Genomic DNA, 12,232 nt, shown 5'->3' with positions numbered 1-12,232 from the left:
ATGCTGTCACTGAAAAGTTGACACTTTTCTAAAGCTCTAGTGCATGGAACAAAATGAGACAGACATCAATCTTAACATCAACAATCCCATAATTGTTATGCCCATCAATTCATATTGAAAACCATTTTCAATTGCAGGTAATCACAGGCAAGATTTCAGGTGCTGAAAAAAAATAAATCGCTAAACAAATAAAATATACATAAACCAAGTGAATATAATTTTCAGTTGGATAGACAAGGAGTCAACAAAATTTCATCTTTTGCTTGAGAAAACCAGTCTGGACAAATATCATCAAATGTGCTTCACATAAATAACATTTGATCTCCAAAATTACTTTTCTTTACAGTTTTAATTTAATGACCACTTCATTAAGTATTTTACATCCTTTAACTTGACCGTGTCAGTCTACTAGCCCAACCTGTTTTGTTCAGAGAACTATAAACTAAAACATGCCATATTTTGTCTCAACTTGCAAACCTTAAATATAAGATTTGTGTCATAGGCACTAACCATAAAGTTTCGCAGTAGATCACTTGGAGAACAGTGCCCATACATGACATCTGAAACTTGCAAAAGGTTTCCAAGTTTGGTAAAAATAGAAGGGATGATACTGTAAAGTCACAGATCATACAATCTTCTTTCACTTTGACAACCACAGACCTAATCAAATACTTCTGGTTCAATACAAAGCGAACTCTGATTTGCCATTGCCATATGTAATCAGCAACAAGCAACTCTTAAGCTGGCAGATAAAGGCCAGCACTTGAAACCTCATCAGATTGAGCAGTTGTATGGAAGAGATCGAGATACTGAATGTCCAATTCCATTATAGGAATATCTGACCAACAGGTGGTATTCGGGGATAAATAGATGTAAAGACAGGGAGTATTCAGCAGGTTTGCTTGAGAAGAAAACTACGGAGTAAAAAAGAATACTCAGAAGGACTAATCAATTTTCTTGCCAACATGACCCCTATACTGAACAAGACACTAAGCTAAAGAATCTACAACTTAATAAGGCTTGGTACATTGATCCAATTCCATCCCTGATCCAATGGAAAGAGAACATTCCCAGAATTACACACTTCATTGCTGCATTGCACCTTATAAGCAGCATGCATGGGGCAGTAGCAAACAGGGGGATATGATCAAGCAGGCTATTTTGTCCTGGATGGTGTAGCTTCTCAAAATGTTGGAATTGCTTTCATCCGAGCAAATAGAAAATATGCGATCACATTACAACTGTAACGCTTAGAGATGGTGGACCAAAAGGTTGTGAGCGAAGTTAGTTGCAGATTTCCACTTTCTAACTTGTTCTTGTAGTCAGTCATATCTCAGTGGCCTAGTTCAGTTCTTGTCAGTGTCAGTTCCCAAATAATTATCCATTACTTCAAAACAGAATCAGCTAGGGTGATAAATTCAATTATTGTTCTCCACAACTTGAAATCACAGGTTATTCCCAGTTTCTTCCTTCAAAACCAAGGCAACTCCTTAACAGACATCCACCTAAAAGTCAGCCAAGTGGAAACCCATTTCCTAAACATCACACATCAGTGGACTCAAACAAAATCATAGCAAAAAATTTGATATTACCAGTTTCACAAATGCACAACCCATCAGTGTCAAACAATATTGAATTAAAGTAAAGTAATAGAAAAATTCACTAGGTCAGTTCACAATATTTAATTAGAAACTTTAATTTGTTATGCCCAGCTGCATGAATAACCTTGTCTAACATTTCAGAAAACGATTGTAAGAACTTAGTTCACACAAATAAACAATTAGCCATGCTAATTAATGAGATTCAAATGAAAGCCATTAAATGAAAGCCAACGATATAGGAGAATTCAAAAGGGAAAAGATAATTCAAGCTACAAAACATTTAAAAATTGTAAATTACAGTCCCCTTCCTCAAATTAGTAAAAATGTGGTATTTCTTGACAAAAGAGCACCATCTCCAAACAAGAAGAGAGTTAAGATCAAAGTACCCAAGGTCAGGTTTTGTAACACTGTAAATTTGTGTTCAGTGACATGTTTAAATTTTGACAAGTGTGGTCATATTGGAAGATGGTCTAAGCCTGAGTAAATCAATGACCTACTCTTGTAAATTCTCTATAACAAAAACAAATTTGCAATTCAATGAGAAAGGAACATGCTGAATTAAGTCAATTCACATCAGAATGCAAATTTGCATGTTGGACAATGACTCAGAATGCAAACCACATAGAAAATTAACTGTATACAGAGGAACATCAATTATCCGGCATTCGATTATCCAGCAAGAATGTATGGTCCTAATGCTCGGCTAAACAACTTTCCAGAATTTGATTAACCGAACTGCCTGTCAGTGTCCTTTGTATAATCAAGGTTCCCTTGTACACACATTCTCCCAGCAGTACTTATGTGACAATAACATGGAACAGTAACAGTAAACAGGCGAAAATAAGTATCACACATGCGAACATTCTACTGGCTGTGCCTGCACAGCAAAATTCATTGTTGAATTTCATTGCAGCAAGCAGGTAAGAAACCTGCAGGTCATATGCAAGAACCCAGTCATCCTCCTGCACACCCTAATTCCAAAGATAGTTAATCCTATTTTGGGCAAAAATGGCCAAACCCATGACATATCGTGCATCATGGTGTGGTACATAACTTCAAAGAACCAAACTTACCTATTCTAGATAAATCCATTTAAACACACCTCTCTTACAAGTTTTACAAAATGTCTACTACATGCAGTGGAAATTCAGAGATGTGCAGGCAGCAGAGGTGAACAAACCAATGCTTCCAGTTGTTTTAGCATATTGCTCCACCCAATCTATTGGGTCAGAAGTTCTCTCAGTCTTGGTGCCTTCCAATTGGAACCGTTGCAAACTTCTTGGGAGCAAATGGCATCGAACAGTACGACGAAGGTATAATAGTTCAACTCTGAAATTGTGGTAACATACCTTTGAAGTAGTAACAGGTAGGACATTAAAAATCAAGTACTAGATTCAGATGGAATGTCTAAGGTTTCCAGATACTAACCATTTATCTTGCCGTATTTAATGAACATATCTTCCAAATCCTTTCTCACCATGGAATCAGTGGGCAAATTTCCAACAAAAATGCGCCTCTCAAGATCTCGAGGATCAGCGCTGTCAGTCTTGTTACTTGCACCACGGTCTCCACGCATTCGGCGTTCTCGAGATGGGCTTCTGCTTCGTCTCCGGGACATCATTTAGAATCCTTTACGTGCTTTACCACGTGAAACAAAAGAGAGAAAATTGCCATGTGCATTAGATTTTGAAACTGAGGGGGAAGTAGTTACCAAAAAGTGCCCTGCAACTTACAGATTAGATGACACTTTTAGATAATTAAGAGCTACCACTTTTCGAAAACATTAATGTGAACAATTGTTCCCTACATTTCATTGTAGTCAGTAGGTAGCTAACAAAATCCCTCGATTATTACACAACTGTAACTTCTGATAAATATTTACAAAAATCAAGTAAATATTTTTCACAATAACTAAATTATGTAAGACTCCTATACGTTGTTTTCAAAACAGTTGTACATGCCAGCTTGCCCACTTAGTTCTCATTTCCTGAAAAATCTGATCCTTGGGTATCATAAAACTGTTTAAAGATCAGTGACTACTGCAGTTGTATTAAAATCAGTTGGCAGTTAGCTAAAGGTAGAAAACTAAGTAAGAGTAAGTTATTGTAATTCATTTTTGAAGTCCAGCTAAGGTTGCAGGTTGTCAGGTTATATGTAAAACAACATACAAAACCCATGATCTGGCGTTACCTTTGATGGACAGCTTTTATATAAAAAACCTCTTGAAAAATGAAGTCAACATGAATCCGCCAGTTAGATTGCTATGGTTCACCATTATAGCCACGAGTGTATTCATTTCTATTGAGAACACAAATTACTGCATGTTTGGAGCTCACATTATAAATTTTTACACAAGAGCAATATTATAAATTGATAAAATTTGCAAGAAATTTATATTCATGAATCAAGTACTAGATTCAGATGGAATGTCTAAGGTTTCCAGATACTAACCATTTATCTTGTGCTTGATATTTAACAGAAGGTATTCAAAAGTAGCTTGCACAAGCAAATGCGGAGTACAATTCCGCTGTTCTAAGAATGCTGTTCAAATTAAAATACATAAAGACCAAATGGATTTCAAGCTTTGTACCACTTTGGAAATCATATTCAAGTTACCATGTTAAAAACTGCCTCACACTGCATTGCCCTCGATGACAATGGTTCTTACACAAACATCTCTTTAAAATTTCCTACACTCTAAATTATATTTTACCAGAGCAAAAGGGAACTACCATCCCCTATACATGCTGTCAGCAAGTTCAACTCTTGTGCATTTCTTAATTGCTAATAATGAAATACTTTTCATGATGATAGCAGAGAAATTGTATCTGGAATACACATCCTCATGGAATACAATTGACCGAATCACTCCAACTACTTAGCCCCAGACTGCAGTCAGCAGGCAAGCTCAATCAGCCATGAGGATAAGCTAATCATCTTCTGATGTAAAGAATGCCAATGTGATTCTGTAGTGTTTTCATATTTTAAATCTTTAGGTTACTGCAAAAGTCACAAAACTTGCATTTAATGCAAATTACACTGCACAAATTTTTTCTGGATCATCACTTCACCAAACAGAAGCCATGGGTAGATTTTCCAGAACCCAAAGATCTCCCAGGTTACCTCAGTATGGCCTGACAAGTACCTGATGGTCCTTCTTGCATTTTGCCCATATGTACTTAATTCCTTTCAGTTTGTGATTTGCAAACCCCCATCCTGCTATAATAGCATTTAACACACTAGACAACAGCTGAGGTAAGAAGCACAAAAGCCACAATGACACAGAAAACTGTTATCTGTAACCGCACAGGATCATCTTAAGGTATCAGTTACCTATAATTTGTTACTTGCAGTCACATATGGATGGAGAGAAATGTTTCAATGTCCTCATTTTTGCTGTGTACCTCCATAAAAATGGCAGGTAAGAAAAAAAGGCAAGCTTGGAAAGGAATTGCTAAAGAATTATCAAGCTGAACCTCATGAACCAGTTAGTGTAGACTTGCTGTCTCTCAACGCAAAGAACAGGATGTCATCTGTGGGATGAATTCTATTCTGTACTAACATTCCAAAAGTATCAATCATTGAAGTTCTGTACTGTACATTCAAGATGCTAATAAGTGTTTTAATATACCCACATATTTGAGAAAATGCTGTCAACAGCTTTCACTTATCACACTTTGCATCTATTGAGCTCTATTTCTTGACAAGTACAGAAGATTTTATATATTTGATAACAAATTACTTCAGTGCTGATCTGCAGCATGTTAAATTTGATCTCACCGTTGCGAAGTAATGCTCTGCCTGTAGAATAAGCTGCAAGCCACAGCTTTGTCAGAGAAGTGGAAAGAAACCAGACTGGTCGACCCCATACCTTTGCTGCATTAGTAGAACAGAAAACGCTTACAACGTGGACAAAACGGTACTTTATTAAGAAATGTACAGAGAACGTAATTCCATAGGAGGCAAAAATGCACAGTGAAGAGGGGAAACAAATGTAGGCAGACATCAGAAAATGAATTGAACCTAGAAAAACACAAATGATTATGGAAACTATCGGTATGCGTAACGAACAGTTTCGCTAAACCACGTAAAGAGTAAATTTCATTGGTCATTGCCAACCCCCCCCCCCCACCAAAACAAAAATTGATAAGCGAAATACTATGAATCCCAACACCAAGCGGAAAAGTTCCGTAAGGAGCGCGAAGACAGATCAGCCATTTTAAAACGCAGCAGTGTTCAGTCTTCCCACAAGATGCCGCCTCTTCTTTTGCTCCCTGCTCATTTCACGGTGAGGCAAATGTCACGGAGAGAAAGGTCGCACAGCTGAGCGACCTTTCTCCATACCACCTCTGCTCCGGCCAATTTACGGAGAGGAGGGAAAGCTGGAGTAAAAACGACCCCACCGTGCGCACCCTCGCCCACCACCACCCCCCCAGCACGGTATCCAACCATTTACCGGGCCGACGACCGCGAGCAAGTTAAAAAGCGCCTCAACTGCGTTAGTCCCGGTGGAGCAGGCATCTTGCGCGTGCGCAGTCTGAGTCCACCTCCCGGGAGGGTAGACTGCGCCAATGGAGAACTGGATCCGCGCACGCGCGTCGTCCGGCCCCGATCCTTTCAAAAACGAAGCTGTTAGTCCGTCCGAAAAAATATAACACGCCAGACAGCGTCACGTAAGTAGTCCGACGAAGAGTGTGATTCCCGACCTAGAACCGCCGGGCAAATCTAGGGCCCAGCTTGCGTACACGGAGCTGGCGGTCTCTGAACACCAGCGTGTGATCCAGAGTCCCAGTGAGTCGTGCATCGCCCACCCTCAAACCCCTGCCCAGGTAGGGGGGCTCGTCCGCTCTGATCTGTCTTCAACCCGCGCAAGTCGGAAAAGTGCTCGCCGAAAACGGTCCCCCTCGTGAGTCACGACCGCAAGAGCGAGAAAGATCGACGGGCGAGAAACTGCAAGGGAAATAAAGCTGAAGATCCGGGATGAAGGCGCGAGGTACAGTGAATGGGCGCGGGATATCAGATGTTCCGCGGTAGCCTGATATAAAAACGACAATACTACTCGCCGTGCCTCTTCTTCCTCCCCTCCCCAGGAAAGTGGAGAGACAAGACGATGACTGACCCGTCAGGGAACAAAAATCGTCCGCCATTTTGTCATTCTTCTCCCCTTCCTCCCCCCTCCTCCTTCACTCAAACGTCCCGGTCACACAGCTTCTATACAACAGCAACTCAACCTCCACCAGACACAATCTGTCAAGATTCATAACCCCCCCCCCCCCCCCCCCAACTTCATCCTTAATACCACTCCTAACCCCCCCCCCCCACCGAACCCATCCTCTCCCCAGCCTCCGTCGCCTTCCCTTTCCTCTTCTGTCGGCCATGTTGAGCGAGCTCTCCCTTTGTAGAAAGGCGATCCAGCCGCCATCTTACAGGCAGCGACTTTCACTAACGGCCGAAAAGCTCCGTTCACGTCCCCATCCCAGCAAGGGAACATTCCCCATTACCCTCCCTCCTAACCCCTTACCGTCGTCCAAAACGAAGCTACTGGCCACTTTAGTGTCTGATTACGATGCGAGGTATGCTTTCAATCTCTCTCTGAACTGGCTGCTGCTGGACACTCCGCACTATCTCCTCACTGAGAAAAACCGCGGCTCCTGTCCAGCGCATGCGTACACTTTGGTGAGGGGGGTTGGTGTAGACGGCAGATCCAGAGTGCTCATGTGCACGAAGGAGACATCAGGCCCGTGCCGTGTCTGCGCAGGTGCCGTGTGTAGCCCCGTGCAGAGCATGGCGCATGCGCGGTTTTCGAGATGTACAGGTCGGTTGGGGATAGTGCGGTGGTGCCGCCAATCCTGACAGAGATGGTGGTCCCACAGACTCTGCACGGAACTGCCAGCGGTGTTGGAGGCTTTTTGTTGTGTACGTCTCAGAAAGAGGTACTTTTTTTTTCATTTCGCTCGTGTCCCATCGAGCGCATACCTTCTAATCTCGTTTTCCAGCAGTTGTCCCACAGCCTTCTCATGATAAATTTCTCATTAACCTGTATAGATGTGTTAGGTCACACCTTTGGGAGCAGGTGGGCCTTACAGTTCCGAAGTGGGATCGTTGGACTCGAAATGTTAATTCTGCTTTCTCTCTACAGATGTGCCGGTGTTGGACTGGGGTGGGCAAAATTGTGTGTTTTGTTTTAACCATCTCTCTACAGACGCCACCAGGCCTGCTCAGTTTCTTCAGCAATATGTTCTTGTTTTACATTTCCTGTTCGCAGCCCTTCCATTTTCACTGTCCGCAGTAGCCTTGCCTATTATTGAGTTTCAACTTTCGGCTGAATGGCGTTTTAACTGTCTTGAGGGTTCATGTCTCCACAACACTTGTAGGCGGAGAGTTCCAGGTAGCCACCACCAGGTGAAAGAAAACTTTCCTCAAATCCATCCTAATTCTGGATTAGTGGTGCTGGAAGAGCACAGCAGTTCAGGCAGCATCCAACGAGCAGCGAAATCAACGTTTCGGGCAAAAGCCCTTCATCAGGAATAAAGGCAGTGAGCCTGCAGCATGGAGAGATAAGCTAGAGGAGGGTGGGGGTGGGGAGAGAGTAGCATAGAGTACAATGGGTGAGTGGGGGAGGAGATGAAGGTGATAGGTTAAGGAGGAGAGGGTGGAGTGGATAGGTGGAAAAGAGGATAGGCAGGTCGGACAAGTCAAGGAGTCAGTAACTGAGCTGGAAGTTTGAAACTAGGATGAGGTGGGGGAAGGGGAAATGAGGAAGCTGTTGAAGTCCACATTGATGCCCTGGGGTTGAAGTGTTCCGAGGCGGAAGATGAGGTGTTCTTCCTCCAGGCGTCTGGTGGTGAGGGAGCGGCGGTGAAGGAGGCCCAGGACCTCCATGTCCTCGGCAGAGTGGGAGGGGGAGTTGAAATGTTGGGCCACGGGGCGGTTTGGTTGATTGGTGCGGGTGTCTCGGAGATGTTCCCTAAAGCGCTCTGCTAGGAGGCGCCCAGTCTCCCCAATATAGAGGAGACCACATCGGGAGCAACGGATACAATAAATGATATTGGTGGATGTGCAGGTGAAACTTTGGATGTGGAAGGTTCCTTTAGGGCCTTGGATAGAGGTGAGGGAGGAGGTGTGGGCACAGGTTTTACAGTTCCTGCGGTGGCAGGGGAAAGTGCCAGAATGGGAGGGTGGGTCGTAGGGGGGTGTGGACCTGACCAGGTAGTCACGGAGGGAACGGTCTTTGCGGAAGGCGGAAAGGGGTGGGGAGGGAAATATATCCCTGGTGGTGGGGTCTTTTTGGAGGTGGCGGAAATGTCGGTGGATGATTTGGTTGATGCGAAGGTTTGTAGGGTGGAAGGTGAGCACTAGGGGTGTTCTGTCCTTGTTACGGTTGGAGGGGTGGGGTCTGAGGGCGGAGGTGCGGGATGTGGACGAGATGCGTTGGAGGGCATCTTTAACCACATGGGAAGGGAAATTGCGGTCTCTAAAGAAGGAGGCCATCTGGTGTGTCCTATGGTGGAACTGGTCCTCCTGGGATCAGATACGGCGGAGGCGGAGAAATTGGGAATACGGGATGGCATTTTTGCAAGAGATAGGGTGGGAAGAGGAGTAATCCAGGTAGCTATGGGAGTCAGTGGGTTTGTAAAAAATGTCAGTGTCAAGTTGGTCGTCACTAATGGAGATGGAGAGGTCCAGGAAGGGGAGCGAGGTGTCAGAGATAGTCACATTTGGTCACCTATTTTGGAATACTGCGTGTGATAAATTTTGTCTAATAAAGTTCTTCAGAGCATCTTGGGATCTTCATACTACATTTAAAAATACTACATAAATGCAAGTGTTTTGTTCCAAGGAGTTTTTTTTAATTGTCTGACAATGTGTCACTGTACAGGTAATGGATAAGCTCTGAGCATATGATTTTTAATTGTATATTTAAGGATCATCCATATATTTTCATTCCCTTCAGTACATACTTTACTTTATCCTTGTTTGTCATCATTATAAAATGCCAATGATTCTATTTCTTAGAATGTTCTCTGCAGTCACTAGGTTTCCTCCTACACATTTGTCTGGCTTTCTGAATCATCTTTTGATACTGCTGTAGCATTTTGTTAGTTTCACTTGTAAATCTCAACTGAATTCCTAGTTCTGGCCATTTGCACAGATTGTATATCGTTTAACAGTTCCATACTTGCCTCTGTGATCTCACTGATTCTGTTCTGTCACCTTTCACACTGACAGCTGGCCACCCTGACTGTTCCAACTGGGTGAAAATGAGAACTGCAGATCCTGGAGGTTAGAGTCGAGGGAGTGGTGGTGGAAAAGCACAGCAGGTCAGGCAGCAGCCGAGAAGCAGGAGTTGATGTTTTGGGCAAAAGTCTCCAGTTTACCTAATAATACACTCAAATGTTGAGCTATATACAATTTAACATTATGGAAATGAGTTTAAATATTAAAATTTAATTTTCTTTATTTCACCAGCTGGTGGGATGAAATTTGAACCTTTATCCTCGGAGCATTAGCGTAAGCCAGTGGCTAGTAAGTCCAGTGGTATTTCCACTATGCCATCATCTGCCCCAAGTGAAAACATGTCAGTGCAAGCTATCGAAACATTTATTAATTTTATAGACCTCTAAGGCAGATGGCACGGTGAGGGTTCATGGTAATTTTCGGGATATGGTCAACACAGCATTGAGGACAGATTGCTCCCCCTTCCATTCGTTCAGTCGACTGGTGGGAGGAAAAGCAAAAGTGAATCTGTCACAGGCCCAACTACAGCTGGCTGTTATGAAGGAGTCACAGCTGCTGCTGGAAATAGTGACTCAGAACTCCTCCACTCCAACTTCCTTTCAGCATCATGTCCCCACCACCTCTGTTTTAGAGGTCCATGGATCACATGTTAAGTGGGTTGCTAGGGGTCCACTGTTATCTGGATAATATTTGATTACTGGATCCCCTGAAGAGGAGAATTTGAAAAACCTAGAAGGGACCCTAAAGTGATAGCAAGAGCACAGCCCACAAGTAAAAAGGGAGAAATGCAAGTGTTTTGGAGATTTCATAGAGTACCTGGGGCATGTTATCAATGGCAATGGAATACACAACCAAAAAGGAGGTTCCCCGAGAGCAGAGAATGTCAGTTGAGACACATTGTTCCTGGGATTTGTCATTTAGATTAGTTTAGATTGAATGGATTTTATTGTGTCACATAAAGTTAAAAGATGGACAGCACGGAAATAGATGCTTCTGTCCAATTCGTCCCTGCCGTACAGATATCCTAAATTAATCTAGTCCCATTTGCCAGCACTTTGCCTATATTCCTCTAAACCCTTCCTATTCATATACCTGATGACTTTTAAATGCTGTCATTGTACAGCCTACACCATTTCCTCTGGCAGCTCATTCTATACATGCACCACCCTTTGCGTGAAAATGTTGCCCATCAAGTTTCTTTTAAATTTTTCCCCTCTTATTCTAATCTTATGTCTACTAGTTCTGGACTCCCTCAAGCCAGGGAAAAGACTGTCTATTTACCCTATCCATGCCCCTCATGATTTTATAAACCCTTATAAGGTCACCCCTCAGCATCCAACGCTCCAGTCCCACTATAGTCGGTCAAATCTCAGATGGTGAGGAAACAGGCTACAGTCAGGAGGTGGCAGATCTGAAAAAATGGTGCACTGAGAACAACCTAGCTTTCAATGCCGGCAAAACTGAAGAACTCATTGTTGACTTTCAGCAGGATGTTACTTGTGTCCCCGCACGCATTAATAGCACAGGTGGAATGAGTGGAGAGTGTCAAGCTCCTGGGAGTGGTCATCCACAACTGGACTTTTCATGTGAATGCACTGAATAGAGGCCCAGCACCATCTTTTCTTCATGCAGCTGACGAAATTTGGCATGATTTTTGCCAACTTTTATAGGGGTGCCATCGAGAGCATTCTGTCTGGATGTATCACTACCTGATATGGCAACTGTACCATTCAAGATCGGAGATGGTTACAGAGAGTGGTGAACTCGGCCTGGACAATCACCAAGGTGAACCTCCCAGCTATAGAATCCATCTACCAGGCCCGCTGTCAAGGAAAGGCCACCAGCATTCTCAAAGATCTATCCCACCCTGGCAATGTTTTTCTCCAACCTCTACCATCTGGAAGAAGGTACAGAAACCTGAACACATGCACCAGTTGGTTCTGAAATAGTTTCTATCCTACTGTTGTGAGAATACTGAATGGATTCACAAATGCTTAACACCCATCTGTACCTGTGCTTTTGTTTTTGCTGCCATTTACCTATTATTTACTTATCTATGCTACTTAACAATGTGATTTGCCTGTATTGCTCGCAAGACAAAGCTTTTCACTGCCTCGGTACATGTGACAATAAATTCAATTCAATTCATGTAGGGATTGCGAGTTGTTATTTCTCCCCAATTAAGAAGAAAGGTGCTGAAACAAGGGCACCTTGGTGTATTGTGAATGAAAGTGATAGACAGAAGCTATTTTTCATGACTGAATGTGGACTCCCAGATTGAGCAGAAAGTGGGATCATGCCACCATTGTTGCCTCTTTACTCATGAAAATAAATTCAAGCATGGTGGCAGTGGATTTACATTGATTTTGTAGGACTGGTAGAGGGACAGGTGC

General features: G+C 43.0%; 1 protein-coding gene and 1 long non-coding RNA gene across 4 annotated transcripts in view; one reads left to right on the top strand and one right to left on the bottom strand.

Moving 5' to 3' along the window:
* Positions 1-7,290, bottom strand: part of LOC140463164 (nuclear receptor coactivator 5-like) — a 36,467-nt gene extending 29,177 nt beyond the window's left edge. For 2 of the 3 annotated variants that reach the window (XM_072556933.1, XM_072556934.1), the window contains exons 1-2: positions 7,123-7,290; positions 3,030-3,239 (exon numbers count right to left, since the gene is read on the bottom strand). In XM_072556933.1, coding sequence (XP_072413034.1) covers positions 3,030-3,222 — 193 coding nt within the window. In that variant the 5' untranslated portion in view covers positions 3,223-3,239; positions 7,123-7,290. The remainder of the gene's footprint in view (positions 1-3,029; positions 3,240-7,122) is intronic. The other variant, XM_072556935.1, reaches the window with a different exon arrangement.
* A 56-nt stretch (positions 7,291-7,346) lies between these two features.
* On the top strand, positions 7,347-11,987 carry LOC140463165 (uncharacterized). Its single transcript, XR_011954621.1, has 2 exons — positions 7,347-7,534; positions 11,510-11,987. It is a non-coding gene; the product is annotated as an uncharacterized lncRNA (long non-coding RNA).
* Positions 11,988-12,232: the final 245 nt, after the last annotated feature.

Source organism: Chiloscyllium punctatum, chromosome 37 (assembly GCF_047496795.1).
Source record: "Chiloscyllium punctatum isolate Juve2018m chromosome 37, sChiPun1.3, whole genome shotgun sequence".
NCBI lineage: Eukaryota > Metazoa > Chordata > Chondrichthyes > Orectolobiformes > Hemiscylliidae > Chiloscyllium > Chiloscyllium punctatum.
This window is presented reverse-complemented; position numbering and strand designations above follow the sequence as displayed.